Source organism: Macaca mulatta, chromosome 7, assembly GCF_049350105.2.
Source record: "Macaca mulatta isolate MMU2019108-1 chromosome 7, T2T-MMU8v2.0, whole genome shotgun sequence".
Classification (NCBI taxonomy): domain Eukaryota; kingdom Metazoa; phylum Chordata; class Mammalia; order Primates; family Cercopithecidae; genus Macaca; species Macaca mulatta.
Genome location: NC_133412.1, coordinates 19,833,546 through 19,855,448, shown reverse-complemented (window position 1 = coordinate 19,855,448; position 21,903 = coordinate 19,833,546). Strand labels below are relative to the sequence as shown.

The 21,903-nt window shown below is 40.7% G+C and overlaps 1 protein-coding gene across 11 annotated transcripts in view; it reads left to right on the top strand.

Annotated features, from left to right (window-relative positions):
• ZNF106 (zinc finger protein 106) overlaps window positions 1–21,903 on the top strand; it is an 81,950-nt gene that overhangs the window by 40,883 nt on the left and 19,164 nt on the right. For 2 of the 11 annotated variants that reach the window (XM_077939162.1, XM_028850782.2), the window contains 10 exons: window positions 3,025–5,208; window positions 6,284–6,917; window positions 8,337–8,406; window positions 10,010–10,164; window positions 10,741–10,801; window positions 12,528–12,869; window positions 15,409–15,928; window positions 16,293–16,348; window positions 17,625–17,770; window positions 19,507–19,641. In XM_077939162.1, coding sequence (XP_077795288.1) covers window positions 3,428–5,208; window positions 6,284–6,917; window positions 8,337–8,406; window positions 10,010–10,164; window positions 10,741–10,801; window positions 12,528–12,869; window positions 15,409–15,928; window positions 16,293–16,348; window positions 17,625–17,770; window positions 19,507–19,641 — 3,900 coding nt within the window. In that variant the 5' untranslated portion in view covers window positions 3,025–3,427. Of the gene's footprint in view, window positions 1–3,024; window positions 5,209–6,283; window positions 6,918–8,318; window positions 8,407–10,009; window positions 10,165–10,740; window positions 10,802–12,527; window positions 12,870–15,147; window positions 15,929–16,292; window positions 16,349–17,624; window positions 17,771–19,506; window positions 19,642–21,903 lie in introns of all 11 variants that reach the window. The other 9 variants (XM_028850784.2, XM_015142027.3, XM_077939161.1 and 6 more) reach the window with 6 other exon arrangements.

The window sequence follows — 21,903 nt, the reverse complement described above, 5'->3', positions numbered from 1 at the left end:
ACTATTTTTTGAGTCTTTTGATATGCCTCCTTGGTGACCTATTTATAAAATAATCTACTTCTTCTTTTTTTTTTTTTGGAGACAGAGTGTTGGTCTGTCACCCAGGCTTGAGTGTAGTGGCACGATGACACCTCACTGCAGCCTCAACTTCCTGAGGCTCCAACAGTCCTCCCACCTCAGCTTCCCAAGAAGCTGGGGCTACAGGCATGCATTGCCACCATGCCTGGCTAATTTTTCTTTTAATTTTTATTTTTGGTAGAGATGGGGTTTAGGCATGTTGCCCAGGCTGGCCTCGAACTTCTGGGCTCAAGTGATCCACCCGCCTTGGCCTCCCAAAGTGCTGAGATTACAGACATGAGCCACCACACCTGGCCAAAATCATCTACTTCTTCAGGAGTGTTGTTTTTCTTTTTTCCTTCATGATTTTTAACTTAGATTATTCTTTCTGGTCTGTGGGTTTAGCTGAATGCTCCTATCTTCTGAATCTAGCCAATTCATGAGATCTAGGAATTCTACTTCGTGAGTTATTTATCCCCCAATTCTCCCATTTCTGATCATATCAGTATAGCTGTGTCAGTGGTCTCCTTGGATGTCAAAAGTTTTTACATAGAATCAAAACATAAAGGCAATTTGGTTAATGATTATAAAAAAAATTCTGCTACTGTATATAATAATACTTGTTACTTTCTAAACAGTCTCCTGTTTAGAAATGATTGTAATTTATATAACATTAGTGGATGTTTGAATTTCTAGATAGACTTTTAAATTCCATCTTGTGAAAAAGGAAGAAGTTCCAATTTGTGTCCAAAATATCATAGACATTAAAACCCTTTAAAGCCAATTTAAGTCAGTACTGAGTTTAAGATTTTTAAGTCAAGGTCAGAGGAAGGAACTTAGATGTGGAAACTTTGTTTTGAGATGTTGATTCTATGAAGGCCTATGGTTAGGAGTATAGACTCTGGCTGGAGTCAGACTGCCAAGGTTTAAATCTCTGCTCTGCTACTTTCTGGCTGTCTTATTCTAGTCAAGTTATATAACCTCTCTACTGCTCAATTTCTCATCTGAAAAGTAGGAATAATAAGAATACTTGCCATGCCTGTAATCCCAGTGTTTTGGGAGGCTGAGGCAGGCAGATCATGAGGTCAGGAGTTCAAGATCAGCCTGGCCAACATGGTGCAACCCCGCCTCTACTAAAAATATAAAAATCAGCCAGGCATGGTGGCGGGCACCTGTAATCCCAGCTACTCAGGAGGCTGAGGCAGGAGAATCACTTAAACTCGAGAGGTGGAGGTTGCAGTGAGCCAAGATCATGCCATTGCACTCCAGCCTAGGTGACAAAGCAAGACTCCATCTCAAAAAAAAAAAAAAAAAGAATACTTGCCTCAGGATTATAAAAACTAAAAGAGATAATCTATATATAAGGTGCTTGGCATTAAATGCCTGATACTTAGGTACTCAGTAAATTTTAACTAGCAGTACTCAGTATTTTGAGCACTTAGCACATGATAAGCACCATGGCCATGCACACCATAGGCAGTTTGTAGAAGAAAATAGTATTTACACCTACTGCTGCGATGCTTACTGAAGTTTATTCATGTTTCTGTAGACTCCTCATCTAACATGAATACATGACACAGCTGTAGTTTCTTTATAAAAACCTCTAGCTCATGAAGCTCTTATAGCACATCTTATGGTTACTACTTGTTTGGTATATGCTATTTTCCTCCTGTTTATGACCTTATTATCTCAGCTAGGTGCTAAGCCCTTCACAAACCGGAACTGTACATAAAAGTCTTCTTATACCACTAATGGCTATTGAATGGGTACTGGTCAAAGTGTTTATTAATAAAAATAACCATGCAAAGTATAATCTTATTTAAAATAGGTTAAGAAATGGGAGTTTTTCAGAAAGAACCTACAACTGGAAAAATCATGGTATTAAGGGCAGCTGAATATAAAATTGTATTAAATATGATAACTAGGCCAGGCGCGGTGGCTCATGCCTGTACGCCTGTAATCCCAGCACTTTGGGAGGCTGCGGTGGGTGACTTACCTGAGGTCAGGAGTTTGAGACCAGCCTGGCCAACATGATGAAACACCGTGTCTACCAAAAATACAAAAATTAGCCGGGCGTGGTGGCGCATGCCTGTAATCCCAGCTACTTGGGAGGCTGAGGCAGGAGAATTGCTTGAGCCTCAGAGACAAAAGATTGCAGTGAGCTGAGATTGTGCCACTGCACTCCAGCCTGGCCAACAGAGCAAGACTCTGTCTCAAAAAGAAAAAAAAGATAACTATAGCTATAAAATATAATTGTTCTTATTCCAAAAAAACTGCATAATATAAAAATAATAATTGGATGATAGGGACAAAATTTCAGAACATGCCAAGAAAAACAGGACCAAGAAAGGGAGGAGAATATAAATGTGTCAAATTTTTGTTTGCTTGTTTTTTTGAGATAGTCTAGTCTCGCTCTGTTGCCCAGGCTGGAGTGCAATGGTGCGATCTCAGCTCACTGCAACCTCCGCCTCCTGGGTTCAAGTGATTATCATTCCTCAGCCTCCTGAGTAGCTGGGGTTACAGGCGTGCGGCACTACGCATGGCTAATTTTTGTATTTTTAGTAGAGATGGGGTTTCTCCATATTGGCCATGTTGGTCTTGAACTCCTGACCTCAAGTGATCTGCCTGCCTCGGCCTCCCAAAGTGGCTGGAATTATAGATGTGAGCCACCACACCTGGCCAAATGTGCCAAATTTTTAATATTTCTGGGTGATAGAGGAGATAGTTGTAATTATTTGAAATTTAAATAATTTAAAATGTTTAATTTTTAAGTTAATAAGTTGAGGAATATAAGTTTAAATATATCATTTAAAGATATGAAAACAACCACTATTAGATATTAAACTAGACTCGGTTACATATTCTAAGTAACGGGAGGAAAGTACAAGGGAAGTTTGGAGGGTTATGCCTTTCAAGGTAGCATAGGAATTCCTTTAAATTACTAATGAAAAACTGTTTTTCTTCCAGACAAGATGAACCTTCCAATAGCAACCAAGAAATAAACTCTGATGACAGACGACCCCAATGGAGACGAGAAGACCGAATTCCTTACCAAGACAGAGAGAGTTACAGTCAGCCTGCATGGCATCATCGTGGACCTCCACAGCGGGATTGGAAATGGGAAAAAGATGGCTTTAATAATACTAGGAAAAACAGCTTTCCACATTCTTTGAGGAATGGTGGTGGGCCAAGAGGACGTTCCGGGTGGCATAAGGGTGTTGCAGGAGGCTCCTCAACTTGGTTTCACAACCATAGTAATTCTGGAGGTGGTTGGCTTTCAAATAGCGGAACGGTAGATTGGAATCATAATGGCACAGGAAGGAATTCCAGTTGGCTTTCTGAAGGAACAGGTGGCTTTTCCAGTTGGCATATGAACAACAGTAACGGAAACTGGAAATCCAGTGTACGTAGTACAAATAATTGGAATTACAGTGGCCCTGGAGACAAATTTCAACCAGGCAGAAACAGAAATTCTAACTGTCCAATGGAAGACATGACTATGCTATGGAACAAGAAATCTAGTAAGTCAAACAAATACAGTCAGGACAGATATAATTGGCAGCGGCAAGAAAATGACAAACTTGGTACAGTTGCCACATATAGAGGTCCTTCTGAAGGATTTACAAGTGATACATTTCCTTCAGAAGGCTTACTCGACTTCAATTTTGAGCAGCCGGAAAGCCAAACCACTAAACAAACAGACACTGCTACTTCCAAAGTTAGTGGAAAGAATGGCAGTGCGGCAAGGGAAAAGCCTCGTCGCTGGACGCCTTACCCTTCCCAGAAGACTCTGGATTTACAGTCAGGATTGAAAGACGTCACTGGTAACAAGTCAGAAATAATGGAGAAACCTCTCTTTGATTTTAGCTTGATAACTACAGGAATACAGGAGCCCCAAACTGATGAAACACATAATTCCCCAACACAGAAAACACAAAAAGAAATGCATACTGGATCTCTTAATCACAAGGCCTCTTCTGATCCTGCTGCTTCCTTCGAGGTGGTGAGACAGTGCTCCATTACAGAAAAACCTGAACAAGAGCATACCCCAAATAAAATGCCGTCATTGAAATCCCCACTCCTTCCATGTCCAGCCACTAAATCATTTCCTCAAAAACAAGATCCAAAGAATACCTCAGAAAACACCAAAACAAATTTTTTTTCCCCTGGAGAACACTCAGATCCCTCGAACAAGCCCTCTGCGGAAGATAACCATGGTCCTTACATATCCAAACTGCGTAGTTCATGTTCTCATGTTTTAAAAGGGAGTAAAAGTACATTTGGCTCTCAAAAGCAATCTGGTGACAATTTAAATGATACATTACGAAAGGCCAAAGAGGTGCTACAGTGTCATGAGTCATTGCAAAATCCACTTCTTAGCACTTCTAAAAGGACCAGGAACTATGCAAAAGCAAGTAGAAATGTAGAAGAATCTGAAAAAGGGTCTTTGAAAATTGAGTTTCAAGTGCACGCACTAGAAGATGAAAGTGATGGGGAGACATCTGACACGGAAAAGCAGGGAACAAAAATTGGAACCCTAGGTTCTGCAACTACAGAATTGTTATCCGGCAGCACTCGTACTGCTGATGAGAAAGAGGACGATGACCGAATCCTGAAGACTTCTAGAGAACTATCCACTTCCCCATGTAATCCCACAGTTCACCAGAAAGAATCTGAATTACAAATGACATCTGCAGCCAGTCCACACCCTGGCTTATTGCTAGACTTGAAAACCTCTCTAGAAGATGCACAGGTTGATGACTCTATTAAATCTCATGTATCTTATGAAACAGAAGGCTTTGAGAGTACTAGCTTGGATGCAGAGCTTCAAAAAAGTGACATCAGTCAGCCCTCGGGCCCTCTCCTGCCTGAACTAAGTAAGCTTGGCTTTCCTGCCTCACTTCAGAGGGATCTAACCCGGCACATTAGTTTGAAGAGCAAAACTGGAGTGCACCTTCCTGAGCCAAACCTCAATAGTGCCCGCCGCATTCGCAATATTAGCGGTCACCGAAAGAGTGAGACAGAGAAGGAGTCTGGGCTCAAGCCAACCCTACGGCAGATTCTAAATGCATCTCGGAGAAATGTCAACTGGGAACAGGTCATTCAGCAAGTAACCAAGAAAAAGCAAGAGCTGGGCAAAGGCTTACCCAGGTGTGTGCTGCTTTTCGGTGTCTTTCTTTTTTTTTTCCCCCTCGCTCTCTTTTAAAGTAACCCTTTGACCCTGATCAAGAGAATTCTACGTGTTTCATTTAATTAAATGTTTGCCAACAATATCTGTTGTAGATGTCTTGATTTAATATCAAATAGTGACTGATACTCTATGACAGATGGAATAAAGTATTTCCTAGCAGAGAGTGCAGGTTAAAATGGAAACACACCTACTTGAGAAACAAGATGGTGACGTAAGAAAAAAGTCATCACTTTATAGGGGTAAAATCCATCACTTTATGGGGGTAGAAAACGACAGTATAAAAATGTAGAGCTATAGATCTGTGTCTTTGTCTAGATCTTAATTTTGGAATGCGTGCTGTAACTTTTAAATAGAACTGTTCTCATTACCTTTTACTTGGAACCCACGAATAGTTAGCTTTTCTGTATGTACTCTGGGCATTGTATTTATTACTACAACATGCTTTCTCTTGAGCACTTGTGTAATATTTTGGCTCTTCATCTTATGTTGAGGTACTAGACTTTTCTGAATGGTAAAACAGTGTTCAACATAGGTTTGCTACTTGAAAGTCATAACTGCTGCACGATGATACAGTCTGCAGGCTTCAGGGGCATTTCTGTACTTGTTGAAATAATGGATTTATTTTCCCCCACTTTCTTTTTCCCACACCCTGTGAGTAGCACTTGAAATTATCAGTATATAGCACCCGTAAATGCTCAATAAAAGGGTTTTTTTTTCTTTTGGTTTGGTTTGTTTGCTTTTAAAAATTACATGCTGTATGTATTATTATAGATTTAGAGCTCCATATGAAATAAAACTCAATTTTTACTCCCTCAAATATATTATTGTAGCTGTATACAAACCTCTAATCTGGTACTTGTCACAACATAATATATTTATATCTGTATCACTTACTAGACTGTGAGCTCCTTGAAGACAAGAACTACCTTACTTTTTATAACCTCAGTGCTTGAGAGAAGCTGGCACATTAAAAAATAATGCCTCTCCCAACAACCATATCCAATTTATGTTTTCATTTTTTCTTTCTTCCTTAAGGTTTGGCATAGAAATGGTACCGCTTGTTCAAAATGAACAAGAAGTCTTAGATTTGGACGGGGAACCTGATCTGTCCAGTCTAGAAGGATTCCAGTGGGAAGGCGTTTCCATTTCCTCATCCCCTGGCTTGGCAAGAAAGCGAAGCCTTTCTGAGAGCAGCGTGATCATGGACAGAGCTCCTTCTGTGTATAGCTTCTTCAGTGAGGAAGGTACAGGCAAAGAAAATGAGCCCCAGCAGATGGTTTCACCTAGTAACTCACTGAGGGCTGGACAGAGTCAGAACGCAACCATGCACCTCAAACAAGAAGTGACACCTCTGGCTGCCTCCCTCCGAACAGGTGAAAGGGCTGAAAATGTTGCTACCCGAAGGCGACATAGTGCACAATTACCTTCTGACGATATAATACCTTTGATGCATTCGGCAAAAGACTTGAACAGCCAGGAGAGGTCTATGCCACCTTCAGAGAGTCAGAATTCCCAAGAGAGTAACGGAGAAGGAAACTCTCTGTCATCAAATGCATCCTCAGCCCTTGCGATCTCCAGTTTAGCGGATGCAGCCACAGATAGTAGCTGTACCTCTGGTGCTGAACAAAATGATGGCCAAAGTATTAGGAAGAAACGAAGAGCCACTGGAGTGAGTATAATTCCCTCTGCTTTTTGTAGAACATCGCATGTGGCAAGTTGGTTGCTTATTAAAAAAGCTTCAACTGTTTTTCTTGGGTGTCTGGGATTGTGATTCTCTCAACTTCTAGAAGAATTGTGAGGTTCTTACTTTCATCCTACTGGTTTCTTACACTGAGTAATTCTGCTAAATTAAATGTAATCTAATATGAATGTACAGTACCAGGAAAATATGAAGTCATATCTAAAACCAGTGTCCAAGCCAATGATTCTTTGTGTCACCTGACCAAGGATCAGTCACGTCTTCAACTGTAACTCAATCTGTTTTCATAGATGCATTCTGCACTGCTGCTGAAGAAAGGCATTCTACTGTTGTAGAGCGTGGATAATTGCTGGATTCAGGAGTGCTAGGCTTAACACTAAGATGGTTTTAGTACTATTAGAGTGCGTATATATGGACAGAGTATAGAAATATTTTTAGTCTGTGTAACTCTGTCCTTCGTCCTTCAGTTACCCAGCCTGGCCTTTAAGAATCTTTTATTTCACTGATAGCACTTCTGCTCTTCTGGCAATTCTGCTGGTAATACTGCTTAACCCTCTCAGTATCCCTTTCTGGAAAGAAAGAGGTGCTGGTAGTGAGATAGTCTGGGATCTGGCGATGTGAAAAAAAATGGGTTCTTCTCTTCATTATTTGTTTATTTTATAATATTTTAAAATTTATATTAGAGACGAGGTCTCACAATGTAGTCCAGACTGTTCTGGAACTCCTGGACTCAAGCAGTCCTCCTGCCTCAGCCTCCCAAGTGTTGGGAACTACAAGCATGTATCACTGTGCTGGGCTTCTCTCATTTACTACTGAGGTGATAAACATAGTAGTTAAGGTAATGAATTCTAGGCTTGCTTCAAATTGCAATTCTGCTCCTTTGAGCTAGATGCTATATGTAGTGGATGTTATTGGATGACTTAAAATACACTTCAAGCTGAGGAACTGTCCTATGACAAAGAGCTTGTCTCGTGGACTGTTAAGCTTTTTGTTGTAAAGGTTTTCTTGCTGAAATTTAAAGTAGAAACTATGCCAAGTTATAAATATATATATTTATATATATAACTGGCTTTGTCAATACTTCTACTTGTGCCTTACTACACCAAGATAGAATGCTTTGTCTGACCTCCATGGGCTTTCCTACCTCTAGGATGCTAGAAGGCACTTCACCCTGGATTCTTTTTTTTTCTTTCTTTCTTTTTGAATCAGATATGTTTATCCAACTAAAATTTGAGTTTGTACTATGTGCGTGAGACTCCTATGATCATGTTAGAGATGGTAGCAATAGTGAAGAACAGCGTACGGCTATCTTGGAATTGATTCCTTTTGCTCCTCTTGGATAATGGCTTTTACACATTGGATTTTATGCAGTTTTCTTTATCGCTCCAGGATGGATCTTCTCCTGAACTCCCAAGTCTTGAGAGAAAAAATAAAAGAAGGAAAATTAAAGGAAAAAAAGGTATGGTGCAGAATATTTTGGGAGAAAGAAGTTGGTGTTTTTTGTTTCGTTTTTTGGGTTTTTTTGGTAACCTCCCAACTCTTGGGCTCAAGCAATCCTCTTCTCTCAGCCTCCTGAGTAGGTAGGACTACTGGTGTGTGATAACACACTAATTCTTTTTATTTTTTTGTAGAGACAGGGTCTAGCTATATTGCCCAGGCTGGACTCAAACTCTTGGGCTCCAGTGATCCTCTCACCTTGGCCTCCCAAAGTGTTGGGATTATAGGTGTAAGCCACTGTGTCCAGCCCCAAGAGGTTCTTGTAACAGTTCAGTGTTTGTACAACTTGACACAGAGCATAGCTTGTCATTTATCAAACACTGATTGTCCATTGACTTTTTTTTGGACATTTTTGTTGCCTTGCTTAAGAGGAAAGAAATGTTTGATTTCCTAATACATCCAGTTACAGCTGTAGAAGAAATATATGATGTCACATAGACTTGTAAGCCAAGGTTAGTATATCACTGGGACAATATAAAGCCAGAAAGTTTCCTTAAGCCTTTTCAGTGGGATAAAACATGTTGGCCCTCTTGGTCATGTGTAGCCATTTCTCTCACTTTCTGTTTTTGAGGCATCTTGGTTGCTTCCCCCTGCCCTACCTCTACACTCCCTTCCTTGGTTGTTTTTCTAAAGTGAATTATGGAAAGAAGTTATTAACATTGCTCCCTCATTGATATATTTCTGTGATTCCTGCTTTTCCTTGACTCTAACCCAGTTCTAGTATAAGGGCTAGTCCCGGAAGTGATTGGATGAGGCTTGAGTGAGTGGATGTGATGGATAAGGGAGGAGTCAAGGACAACCCACATTTCTGGCTGGACCAACCAGATGGATCATATGTAGAGCTGGAAAGCTCCATGAGAGGAGCAGATTGAGAATAGAGAATGAATTCCCTCAGGGATTCTTTGACTTAAAGGACCTTTGAGATAACCTAGCCAGAAATATCATAGTCAGTAGTTGGATATGTGGGTGTGGAGCTTAAGGGAGAGGTCCTGGCATATTCAGTAGCAAACAGACAAACCCAATGATGGTAAATACATACACAGAACATTTTATTCAAAGTAAGTTAAGTGTACTATTTCACAGCTGTATTTTCTTCAGGAAGTCTTCTCTAATAAAAACAATTTTTAAGTCAACTGACAGACTAAATATGGATTGGAAAGAGAGTGCAAGCAGTCTAGGTCCAGAGTCCAATCTAAGCAAAAGTCCTTTGTGAAGACAGTGGTAGATAAAGGAAGAATGGGAAACGAGACCTAGAACAGATGGTTTGCATGGGACAGATTTCACCTAGAAAGGCAGTGGTGGAAGGTGGTGATCAGATGAGACAGAATGATGTGGTGGACCCTGGAGCTTATGAGACTCCTCCATCTTAGCAGGTGTCACTTTTGGTTCCTAGCTTTGAATCAAATATCATTGTGCTTGACTAAATGTTTTGTGAATTTCCAGTGACCTATTGAGGAGAACATAAAGGCTTATTCCGGATAATGGGAATAGTTCAATCTTGTGAGGAGCTGTGTGATGAGGCGGAAATCTAGTATTAACCTGAACCTTATGGTTTCTTTTGGCAGAACGTTCTCAGGTTGACCAGCTGCTGAATATTTCTTTAAGGGAGGAAGAACTTAGTAAGTCATTGCAGTGCATGGATAACAATCTTCTGCAAGCCCGTGCAGCCCTTCAGACAGCTTATGTGGAAGTTCAGAGGCTACTTATGCTCAAGCAGCAGGTAACGGCATGTGGAGGATTTAATAAAAATGGATCATCTCTGAAATCATGTTTTGTCCTGCCAAACCCACAGCCGGAGTCACTCCAAAAGCAGTGGCAGGGGAGTTTCCACAAGGGAAGTGCCCAGACTGTGCCTAATGGGGGACAGTTAGGATTCCAAAGAAAGAAGCACGAAATGCTGGGGTGATGAGTCCAAAGCATTTATTAGCAGAGCTGACTTACAGAGTAGGCTGCAGCAGTCCCGACAAGGGACAGCAAGGAAGGAGTGTTCTCCCTAGGTACATCCACAGCCAGCGGGCGGGATGTGGAGTTTATATGAGGGTTGAAGGAATTCGGCTCCAGGCCAGGGCCAATTTCTTTCAGTGTTTCGGGCAACAACCTAGATACTTTTATCAGTGCCTGGGATTCTTCAAGGCCCCAGGTGGGGTTCAAGCCTGCTGGGGAAAACCTGCAGCTGGCTGGGTCACAGAGCAGTCAAAACACTGATTTTTGGTCAGGATATAGAAGAAAAGTGGGGAGACCTAGAGGACCCTACAAGTTGGATTTCAAAATGCTTAATAAAATACTTTATTTTTAGATAACTATGGAGATGAGTGCACTGAGGACCCATAGAATACAGATTCTACAGGGATTACAAGGTATTCAGAGAGCATCTGATGGATAGCTTGTTACTTTTTTGTTCTGTTTTTTTTGTTTGTTTGTTCGTTTTTGGTTTTTTAGACAGCGTCTTGCTCTATCCCCCAGGCTGGAGTGCAGTGATGCAATCTCTGCTCACTGCAACCTCTGCCTCCCAGGTTCAAGTGATTCTCGTGCCTCAGCAGTTGATTAGCTGGAATTACAGGTGCCCACCCCACCCCCAGCTAATTTTTGTATTTTTAGTAGAGACAGGGTTTCACCATGTTGGCCAGACTGGTCTCAAATTCCTGACCTCAGGTGATCTGCCTGCCTCAGCCTCCCAAAGTGCTGGGATTACAGGCGTGAGCCACTGCACCAGGCCTTTTTGTTCTCTTTGAGGGAAATGAAAAGTAGTCATGAAAAGATCATGTTATTTCTCTCCTGTCTCCTTGGTTTCATCCTTTTTTGTTTTTTTGAGACAGGGCCTTGCTCTGTCACTCAGGCTGGAGCGCAGTGGCATGATCACGGCTCATTGCAGCCTCGACCTCCTGGGCTCTAGTGATCTTCCCACCTCACTCCCCCCAGTAGCTGGGACTACAGATGTGTGTCACCATGCCTGGTTATTAAAATTTTTAACTTTTAATTTTATAAAGTTATAATTTAAAATCGTTAAAATTTAAAGGTTATAAAAATTATAAAAAGTTATATAAAATTATAAAAAGTTATAAAAATTTTAAAAATGTTTTTATAGAGATGGGGTCTCCCAGTGTTTCCCAGGATAGTCCCAAACTCCTAGGCTCAAGCAATCCTCCTAACTTGACCTCCCAAATGGTTAGGATTACAGGCCTGAGCCACCACGCCTGGCCAGTTTCATCCTTCTATAGAAAGGTCTGTAGATGGTGCATCCCAAAAATGTTTAGCAACAGACAATATGTTTTGGAAAAAGTTTTGATTAGGAATCAAGAGGCCTGGATTCAAATCTTCGCTTTTCCATTAGTAACCTATATAATTTTGGATAAGTCATTTAAGATTTGAAAAATTGGAATGTAGCCAGGCACAGTGGCTCATGCCTGTAATCCCAGCACTTTGGGAATCTGAGGCAGGTGGATTCCTTGAGCCCAGGAGTTTGAGACCAGCCCAAGCAACATGGTGAAACCCTGTCTCTAGAAATAAATACAAAAATTATTAATTATTAATAATTAATAATTCCAGCCTGACCAACATGGTGAAACCCCATCCCTACTAAAAATACAAAAATTAGCTGGGCATGGTGGCGTGCGCCGGTAATCCCAGCTACTCAGGACGCTGAGGCAGGAGAATCGCTCGAACTTGGGAGGCAGAGGTTGCAGTGAGCCGAGATTGCGCCACTGCACTCCAGCCTGGGTGACAGAGTGAGACTCTGTCTCGAAAAAATAATAACAATAATAACTGGGCATAGTGGCATGTGCCTATAATCCCAGCTGCTTGGGAGGCTGAGGCAGGAGGATTGCTTGAGTCCATGCACTGCAGCCTGGGTGACAAAGCGAGACCCTATCGAAAAAAAAAGAATGTTGATGCCTATTCTGTCTGTATCCTTGGTGGTTGTAGAGATTATATTCTCTATATTTCAGAGAATTATGACAGACTATACTAATATACTTACTAACTTAAAATTCTTTTCTAATGTTTAAATATACAAATTAGCTCAGAAACAAATGACTTTTCAGATAACATTTTTGCATTTCTGTGTATGTCTGTTTCCCATTCTAGAAACATACGAACCTTCTGAGCACCCAGACCAGGTTCCCTGTAGCCTCACACGAGAACGAAGGAACAGTAGATCTCAAACATCTGTTGATGCCGCACTGCTGCCCACTCCCTTTTTTCCACTTTTTCTGGAGCCTCCATCTTCCCATGTGTCTCCATCACCCACCGGAGCCTCTCTTCAAATAACCACATCTCCTACTTTCCAAACCCATGGCAGTGTCCCTGCTCCAGACTCATCCGTTCAGATTAAACAAGAGCCCATGTCTCCTGAACAAGATGAGACTGTGAATGCTGTGCCACCAAGCTCTGCCTGCAATGTGTCCAACGAACTACTGGAAGCTAATAGTATGTAAGCTTTTCTTTGGGTTAAGGGCATCCCAGTAGTGGGACTGGGGCATTTTTATATGAGTAATATAAGCCATACTTGCTCATTAAAACTAAAATGAGCAAATACAACTAATTTTTCACTGAAATTCTCTTCATATATACAGGAAGATTCTTTTAAAGTATTTTAGAGAATGTAATTTAAATATCAGTCATTTTCTATCATTTCCTATAATCTAGGGTTAGAGTTGACTTTGTATTAATACCCACAAGGTTCCATTTATTAGGATAAGTATAAAATTTGTTTTGTGTGAAATAAATGAGGTTGAAGTTAATTCAACCAATTTTCTAAATAAGGTCTATCCTCTGAATTTCTTTGCACTTAACTGTCTATATAATCTCAAATACAAACCAGGATTAATATAAGCTCGAGAGGCAGGTGGCCATGATGGGGTTTGGAATCATCTACTAAGAAGTTTGTGTTGAGAAATAGCCAGGGTTTTCACTCTTTTCAAAAAATAACACTTACCTGGTTATCATTTGAGAATATATCTAAGCTATGTAAAATCCTGTTAGAAGTTTGCATTACCACAGTGGTGCTGTATTTGAAAATTAAGTCCAACAAACTGGCATCGTGTGGTTTCCTAAGCAAAAGCAAAAAGTCTAAAAAATTACTCTAGATTTTACTACCAGTACTGTGTTGCAATATTAATCTAGATGTTAGTATCAAATGTATAGCTTATTTGTTTATTGAGACAGAGTCTCACTCTGTCCCTCAGGCTGGAGTGCGGTGGCACAATCACAGCTCACCACAGGCTTGACCTCCTGGGCTCAGATGATGCTCCCACCTCAGCCTCCGGAGTAGCTAGGACTACAGACGCCTGCCACCATGCCCGGCTCGTTTTTGTATTTTTTTTTTTTTTTTTTTTTTTTTGTAGAGATGGGGAATCACCATGTTACCCAGGCTGGTCTTGATCTCCTGGGCTCAAGTGATCCACCCACCTTGGCCTCCCAAAGTGCTTGGATTATAGATGTGAGCCACTGTGCCTGGCTTAGCATATATATATATATATATATATATATATATATATATATATATATATATATATATATATATAAAAGCAACTTTTTTTTTTAAGGCAGAATTTCGCTTTTTGTTGTCCAGGCTGGTGTTCAGTGGCGTGCTCTTGGCTCACTGCAACGTCTACCTCCCAGGTTCAAGTGATTGTCTTGTCTCAGGCTCCTGAATAGCTGGGATTTCAGGTGCCCACCATCATGCCCAGCTAATTTATGTATTTTTAATAGAGACAGGGTTTCACCATGTTGGCCAAGCTGGTCTTGAACTCCTGACCTTGAGTGATCCGCCCTCCTCAGCCTCCCAAAATGCTGGGATTACAGACGTAAGCCACCGTGCCCAGTCCCTAGCATATTTTTAAAAATTATTTAAAATTTTTGTGGGTACATAATAGGTGTATATATTTACGGATTACATGAAATATTTTGGTACTGTTTTTCATATTACATATTATTTCAGTCTTTCTTAAATCATGTTTTTGTGTTTACATGTACAACTTATACAAAGGAGCAATCATATATAACCTGACTTTTTCCATTTAATGTATTATGATTTTTCTGTCGTAAAAATAATTTATCTAAAATATTTTATATTACAAGTTGCATAATATTTGAATAGTTGCATAATTTGAATATACAATAATTTAAGTGGTGAATCTTTTTTGAATATTTAGTTTTCTGACTTCATATTCTGTATAACACTGCGTTGTATACGTCTTTGAGTACGTCTGTGATTATTTCATCACTTTTAACTCCTAGACATGAAGTAATTAAGTCAAAGGAAATTGACATTTCTAAGTCAGCAAATTTTTTAACTACTAGGGTGTAGCTAAATTGGATGGGTGGGGATAATGAAAACTTCAGAGAAATAAAAGTAAAAGGACTTCAGCTAAGTAGACATATAAGTGTCTGCTAAGAATAAAACACAGTGTTAAATGTGTGGACATTTAAAACAAGAAAAAAGATTAATAGAAACAATCCCTCCCCACAAGGAGCTTTTGTAGGGAATAAGACACACAGTGTCTGTGACATTCACGCAAGGCAGAGGGTAGTAAGTGCTGTCATAGGAGTGTATGTAGGTGATGGGAAACTGAGGGGTGAGATACCAGCTGAAACACTCATGGTTTTGTGAACATCTCATTGAAATATTTGGTAGAGTTTCAGTCAGTGATAAATTGCAGCAAACACAAAAAAGGATGCAATAATTGTTTTCCTCTCAATTCAGGAGAGATCAGTGACAGTTGTCCAGTTTATCCAGTCATCACTGCTAGATTGTCCTTATCAGAGTCAACAGAAAGTTTCCATGAGCCTAGCCAAGAACTGAAGTTTTCTGTGGAGCAAAGAAATACCAGAAACAGAGAGAACTCTCCCTCTTCCCAATCAGCTGGTCTTTCTAGCATAAATAAAGAGGGGGAAGAGCCAACCAGAGGCAATAGTGGGTCTGAAGCCTATACTAGTTCTTTTCTAAGATTGTCTTTTGCTTCAGAAACCCCTTTGGAAAAGGAACCCCACTCTCCAGCTGACCAGCCTGAACAACAGGCAGAATCCACTTTGACATCAGCTGAGACTAGGGGAAGCAAGAAAAAGAAGAAACTTCGGAAGAAGAAAAGTCTACGGGCTGCCCATGTTCCTGAGAATAGTGACACTGAACAGGATGTTTTGACTGTTAAACCCGTAAGGAAAGTAAAAGCTGGAAAGTTAATTAAAGGGGGGAAAGTAACAACCTCCACTTGGGAAGACAGCAGGACTGGTCGGGAGCAAGGGAGTGTCAGAGATGAGCCAGATAGTGACTCGTCTCTGGAAGTCCTAGAAATTCCTAATCCTCAGTTAGAAGTAGTAGCCATTGATTCTTCAGAATCAGGAGAAGAGAAACCAGACAGCCCATCTAAAAAGGATATTTGGAACTCTACAGAGCAAAACCTGCTAGAAACTTCTCGTTCTGGGTGTGATGAAGTTAGCTCGACCAGTGAAATTGGCACTCGCTATAAAGACGGCATCCCTGTAAGGTAAGAGTATTGTATTGGTCCAGTCAGAAGAACTTTCACCAACTTTATTTTTTTTAATAGAATTTTAAATTATGAATCAGAATTTATTTAAAAATCAAAATTTACGTGAATGCAGCAGGGATTGTGGACATGGAAAAATTAAAGCTCGGCAGTAGAGATTTTCTGCTTTCTCTTTTGACTGTTATAAATATTCACTCCGCTTTTATTTCCCTTCCTTTAGAAATTTCAGATGGAAAAACTAATTTCTTATATCATTGCTACTTTGCCCATTGTTTAGAAAAATCCTTTGAGTCAGGAAATTTTTACTTTTGCTACCCGCCCTGTTCACACAGATGCTGAGAACACTTTTGCTATTATTTTGTAGTGTGGCAGAAACTCAGACTGTGATCTCTTCCATAAAAGGATCAAAGAATTCTTCAGGTATTTGCTGTTCAGTTTTATTTAAATTAACCACAGAATTAAAAGCGTTGTAAATATTAAAGCCAGAATTTAAACCTACTTAAATATATTTATAGAATAAGAGAATGGGGACAGGTTTATCACCAAGAGGATTGCCTTGATCAACAGTTCTGCTATTCTTAAAACCTCAAATTCTGGTCTTTCAGATTCTTATTTTCATCTGTCTTATTGATTGATTGATTGATTGATTGATTGTAACGGAGTCTTGCTTTGTCACCTAGGCTGGAGTGCAGTGACATGATCTCTGCTCACTGCAACTTCCACCTCCCAGGTTCAAGCAATTCTCCTGCCTCAGCCTCCCAAATAGCTGGGACCACAGGTGCATGCCATCATGCCTGGCAAATTTTTTTTTGTATTTTTAGTAGAGACAGAGTTTCATCATGTTGGCCAGGCTGGTCTCCAACTCCTGGCCTCAAGTGATCCTCACGCCTCAGCCTCCTAAAGTGCTGGGATTACAGGTGTAAGCCATCATGCCTGGCCCTTCTAATCTGTCTTATCCAGCTCCCTTACCTGTTCAACTAATTAGTATTAAGGTTTCATTGGCTCTAAGGATATTTGCTTTCAGAAGGAACTGCTTAAGGAATACTACCTTACTCAGAGAAATAACTTTTTGGAAGTGTGGGAGAGGTTGGGTACCTTCCAAGTATCACTCAAAGCTTTTATTTATTTATTTATTTATTTATTTATTTATTTATTTGTTTGTTTCGTTGTTTGTTTTTGAGGCAGAGTCTTGCCCCACCCCCCGGCTGGAGTCCAGTGGTGTGATCTCAGCTAACTGCAACCTCTGCCCCTGGGTTCAAGTGATTCTCCTGCCTCAGACTCCCTAAGTAACTGGGACTACAGGCACACGCCACCATGCCCAGCTAATTTTTGTATTTTTAGTAGAGACAGGGTTTCACCATCTTGGCCAGGCTAGTCTCGAACTCCTGGCCTCAGGTGATTTGCCCACCTCAGCCTCCCAAAGTATTGGGATTACAGGTGTGAGCCACCACACCCAGCCCAAAAGCTCGTTATATAATTATCTATCTTTTTCCTAAGTGAAAGGCCTTTGCTTATTATGCAGTCTTCATAGTGAAGATGTGTAATCAGAATTGGAGTAGTCTGATAGGGGAACTAAGCTTTAAGGGGATCTACTTTTGGTTTAATCTAGGGACTGCTGTATTGTATAATAGTTCTGATTTTTGAGGGTCTTTTCAGACTAGCAGACATGTCTCTGAAACCTACTCTTGTTTTCCAGAAATATCTTCAGAGCCAGGAGATGATGATGAGCCCACAGAAGGAAGCTTTGAGGGGCACCAAGCTGCTGTAAATGCAATTCAGATATTTGGGAACTTACTATATACCTGTTCAGCAGATAAAACTGTCCGGGTTTATAATCTGGTGGTAAGTTGATAGAACATGTAGTATGTTTTTGGTTGCAGGTTTTGGAAAATCCAGTTTATACTCTTTTAAACAATAAAGGGAATTTGTTGGCTGTCTGGAGGAAGGGGTGGGCCTTAGATTGACTTTAGATGCATTTGATCCAGTAGCTCCACAAGGTCATTGGGGACTTAATTTCTTTTTGTCTCTCTACTCTGCCTTCTCTGGTATTACCTGTTTCTGAAAGCTAGTTCCCCACCTGATCACAAGGTAAATGTCAGGAGCCGCTGGGGTCTCTTTTTCCCTCCCACCAGCACAAAAGGGTCCTGTGTTTTATTCCCTGAACGATCACTTTTGCCTGTGGCAAAAGGGGGTTGGGATTATACCAGTGGTCTTGGATTGTTCAGGTCCCAACACTGGAGTTGGTAATGGGGTCACTTGCGTAGCAGCTACATAATAGAGGAAGGATGAAGCGAATATGGGGAAGTATTGGAGGAGGTATTTTCCCTAACAAGTGATTGATTACAGAGTTCGAGTTATTAAGGAGAGCAACACTTTTCCACTACCTCACACTTAGTATTATCTGATGCTTGTTACTGTCAAAAGAATGAACTTTTGAGTTTTGAATTTGAATTTGTTCATAAACTAATTATGAACAATGACAGCTTAAGAAATTTGAGGAACATGATGTTGTCTGAATGAACACCATGAAAATATTTAAAATTGCTAGAGTCAGTGAAAATTAAAAAGTTAGATGATGGACCAGGAAAATGTGTTTGCTATAGGCAACAGGTATGTAGATTCCTTTAGCTTAATGATATGAGGATGAACACGAATGACTGAAAAAAGGAAGCAATGCTACCAGGATGTATAGGTGTAAGATCTAGGGGAACAGGATATCAAAATATGTATGTGTATGTATACATGTACATTCTAAATAGATCTCAGTATGTGCACTGAGATAACATTTGGAATGTACCCTTAAGAAACAACACCAGAGGCCAGGTACAGTGGCTCACGCCTGTAATCCCAGCACTTTGGGAGGCCGAGGCGGATGGATCACGAGGTCAGGAGATCGAGACCATCCTGGCTAACATGATGAAACCCCGTCTCTACTAAAAATACAAAAAACTAGCCAGGCGTGGTGGCGGGTGCCTGTAGTCCCAGCTACTCGGGAGCCTGAGGCAGGAGAATGGCGTGAATCTAAGAGACAGAGCTTGCAGTCAGCCGAGATCGCGCCACTGCACTCCAGCCTAGGTGACAGAGCGAGACTCCATCTCAAAAAAAAAGAAAAAAAGAAAAAAAGAGAAACAGCACCAGAACCACTAGACCTGTGATAGCACCTGATATGTTTTTGAATACCATGGTGCATTCTCACAAGCTGCTTATCAAATGCACATCTTTTGTGGGTAATTAGCTACAGTTTGGATTTGCTAGGTCCTTGGTCCGTGTCAGAAAGAAGCTTTGCCCTAAACATTAATTAAAATTCTGGCTATCTTACAGTGAATTGTCGTAAATATTTTTTGGTATGGCTCAACTAACATATACTTTCAGATACCTCATTGCCTATGACTGTTTCCTGGGCATTTGGTGAACATACATTTACTGAACATCTTTTGTATACCAGGTGCTGTTTTAGACACTGAGGATACAGCAGTGAACTGAATGTTTTAGCATCTTTTTTTTTTTTTTTGTGGAAATATATTATCTAATCCTTCTATATCTCATAAGTAATAATCTGGTCTGTGCTTAAACTTTAGAGTCGGAAATGTGTTGGTGTCTTTGAGGGCCATACCTCGAAAGTGAACTGCCTCCTGGTGACTCAAACCTCCGGGAAGAACGCTGCCCTTTACACCGGCTCCAGTGACCATACCGTCCGCTGCTATAATGTTAAGGTAGGTGGGTCCAGAGAAATCCAAAGTGGTTCATATTGAGTCGCTTTGTATTTACTGTGTGGAGTGGAGACACTGGCAGATGCTTCATTCTACCCACTGTCTCCTTTTCGCTTCTAAACAATGTTTAGCACATTGTTGTAGCTTTAGGTAGATATGAGACTTAGACATAAACTGTATTTTCTGTCTCCACCAGTATTTTTTCACTTCCTACTATTAATAATATACCTTCCTTGGTCTTTGCCACAAATGTTATGCATAGCATATATCAAAATTAATCCTAGATAGAATAAAGAGAAAAATGTAGGCTGGGTGTGGTGGCTCACGCCTGTAGTCCCAGCACTTTGGGAGGCAGAGGTGGGCGGATTCACCTGAGGTTGGGAGTTCGAGACCAGCCTGACCAACATGGAGAAACCCCGTCTCTACTAAAAATACAAAATTAGCTGGGTGTGGTGGCGCATGCCTGTAATCCCAGCTACTTGGGAGGCTGAGGCAGGAGAATCGCTTGAACCCAGGAGGCGGAGGTTGCAGTGAGCCGAGGTCGTGCCACAGCACTCCAGCCTTGGCAACAAGAGCGAAACTCCGTCTCAGAAAAAAAAAAAAAGAGAAAAATGTATAAATTTTTTAAATCTGAAGAATTAGAAATGGACATCTCCTCTGAGAGTTTTTTAAACTTAAATGCACTGAAAGAAATGAGAAAATTATGTTTAAAATTATATACAGTATGTTCTTAATTTCTTTAAAAGATGGAGATACATGAAGCAGAATTTTAAGGCTATCATTAAGTTTATAACATAGATGGAATATATGTGATAACAGGAACATAAAGAAGTGGGAGGGGATGGAGCTGTGCTAGAAGAAGGTTCTTATATTTTACTGGGAATAAGTACTAATTTGAACTAGATTGTTACAATTTTAAAAATGTAATCCCTAGAGGCACTGGCTTACAACTTTAGTGTGCATCACATTGACCTGGACAGCTTGTTAAAACACATATTACTGGTCCCCACTCCCAGAGGTGTTTTTTTGTTTGTTTTTTGTTTTTTTAAGAGACAGGGTCTCATCATCAGCCCGAGCTGGTTTTGAGCTCCTGGAGTCAGGCAATCCTCCCACCTCGGCATCCCAAAGTGCTGAGATTACAGGCATGAGCCACCACACGCAGCCCTTCCCAGAGCTTCTGATCCAGCAGGCTTGGGGTCAAACTCACAAATTTACATTTCTAGGCCAGGTACTATGGTTCATATCTGTAATCCCAGCACTTTGGAAGACCAGAGCAGGAGGACTGCTTGAGGCCAGGAGCTCAAGACCAACCTGGGCAACATAGCAAGACCCTGTCTCTATAAAAAAATAAAAATGAACTGGATGTGGTGGCTCATACCTATAGTCCTAGCTGTTCCGGAGGCTGAGGTGGGAGGATCACTTGAGCCCAGAAGTTCAAGGTTATAGTGAGCTATGATTGTGTCACTTCACTACAGCCTGGGTGTCAGAACAAGAGCCTACCTCAAAAAAGCATAAAAATTAACCAAAACAAACAAAAAGAATTCACACTTCTAATAAGGTATTATGTGATATTGATGGAGATGGTTTGGGGACCACACTTTGAGAAATACTGCCCTAGAGTAATTACTAAACTAATAATGCAAAGAGGATCATGAGGTCAGGAGTTCGAGACCAGACTGGCCAACCTGGTGAAACCCCGTCTCTACTAAAAATACAAAAATTAGTCAGGCGTGGTGGTGCACACCTGTAATCCCAGCTACTCGGGAGGCTGAGGCTGGAGAATCACTTGAACTGGGAGACGGAGATTGCAGTGAGCCAAGATCATGCCACTGCACTCCAGCCTGGGTGCCAGAGCGAGACTCCTTCTCAAAAAAAAAAAAAAAAAAAGAATAATGCAAAGAAATTGAGCTTAGAAAGTCAGTTGAGGGGTTAAAATGGCAAGCTAAAAATATACTTAATACAAGAGAAGGTAGAAGGAGAAATAGAGGAATAAAAATGAGACAAATAGAAAGCAAATAGCAAATTGGAGACCTAAATTTACCCATATTTAATAATTATATTAAATGTGAGTGAACTGACACTAAAATCAAAAGGCAGAAATTGACTGGATACAGAAGTAACATCAAAATCTTTGTTGTCTACAAGAGACACACTTTTATTTTTGAGACACGGTCTTGGCCTGTCACCCTGGCTGGAGTGCAGTGGCGTGATTATAAGTCGCTGCAGGCTGGAACTCCTGGGCTCAAGTGATCCTCCTGCCTCAGC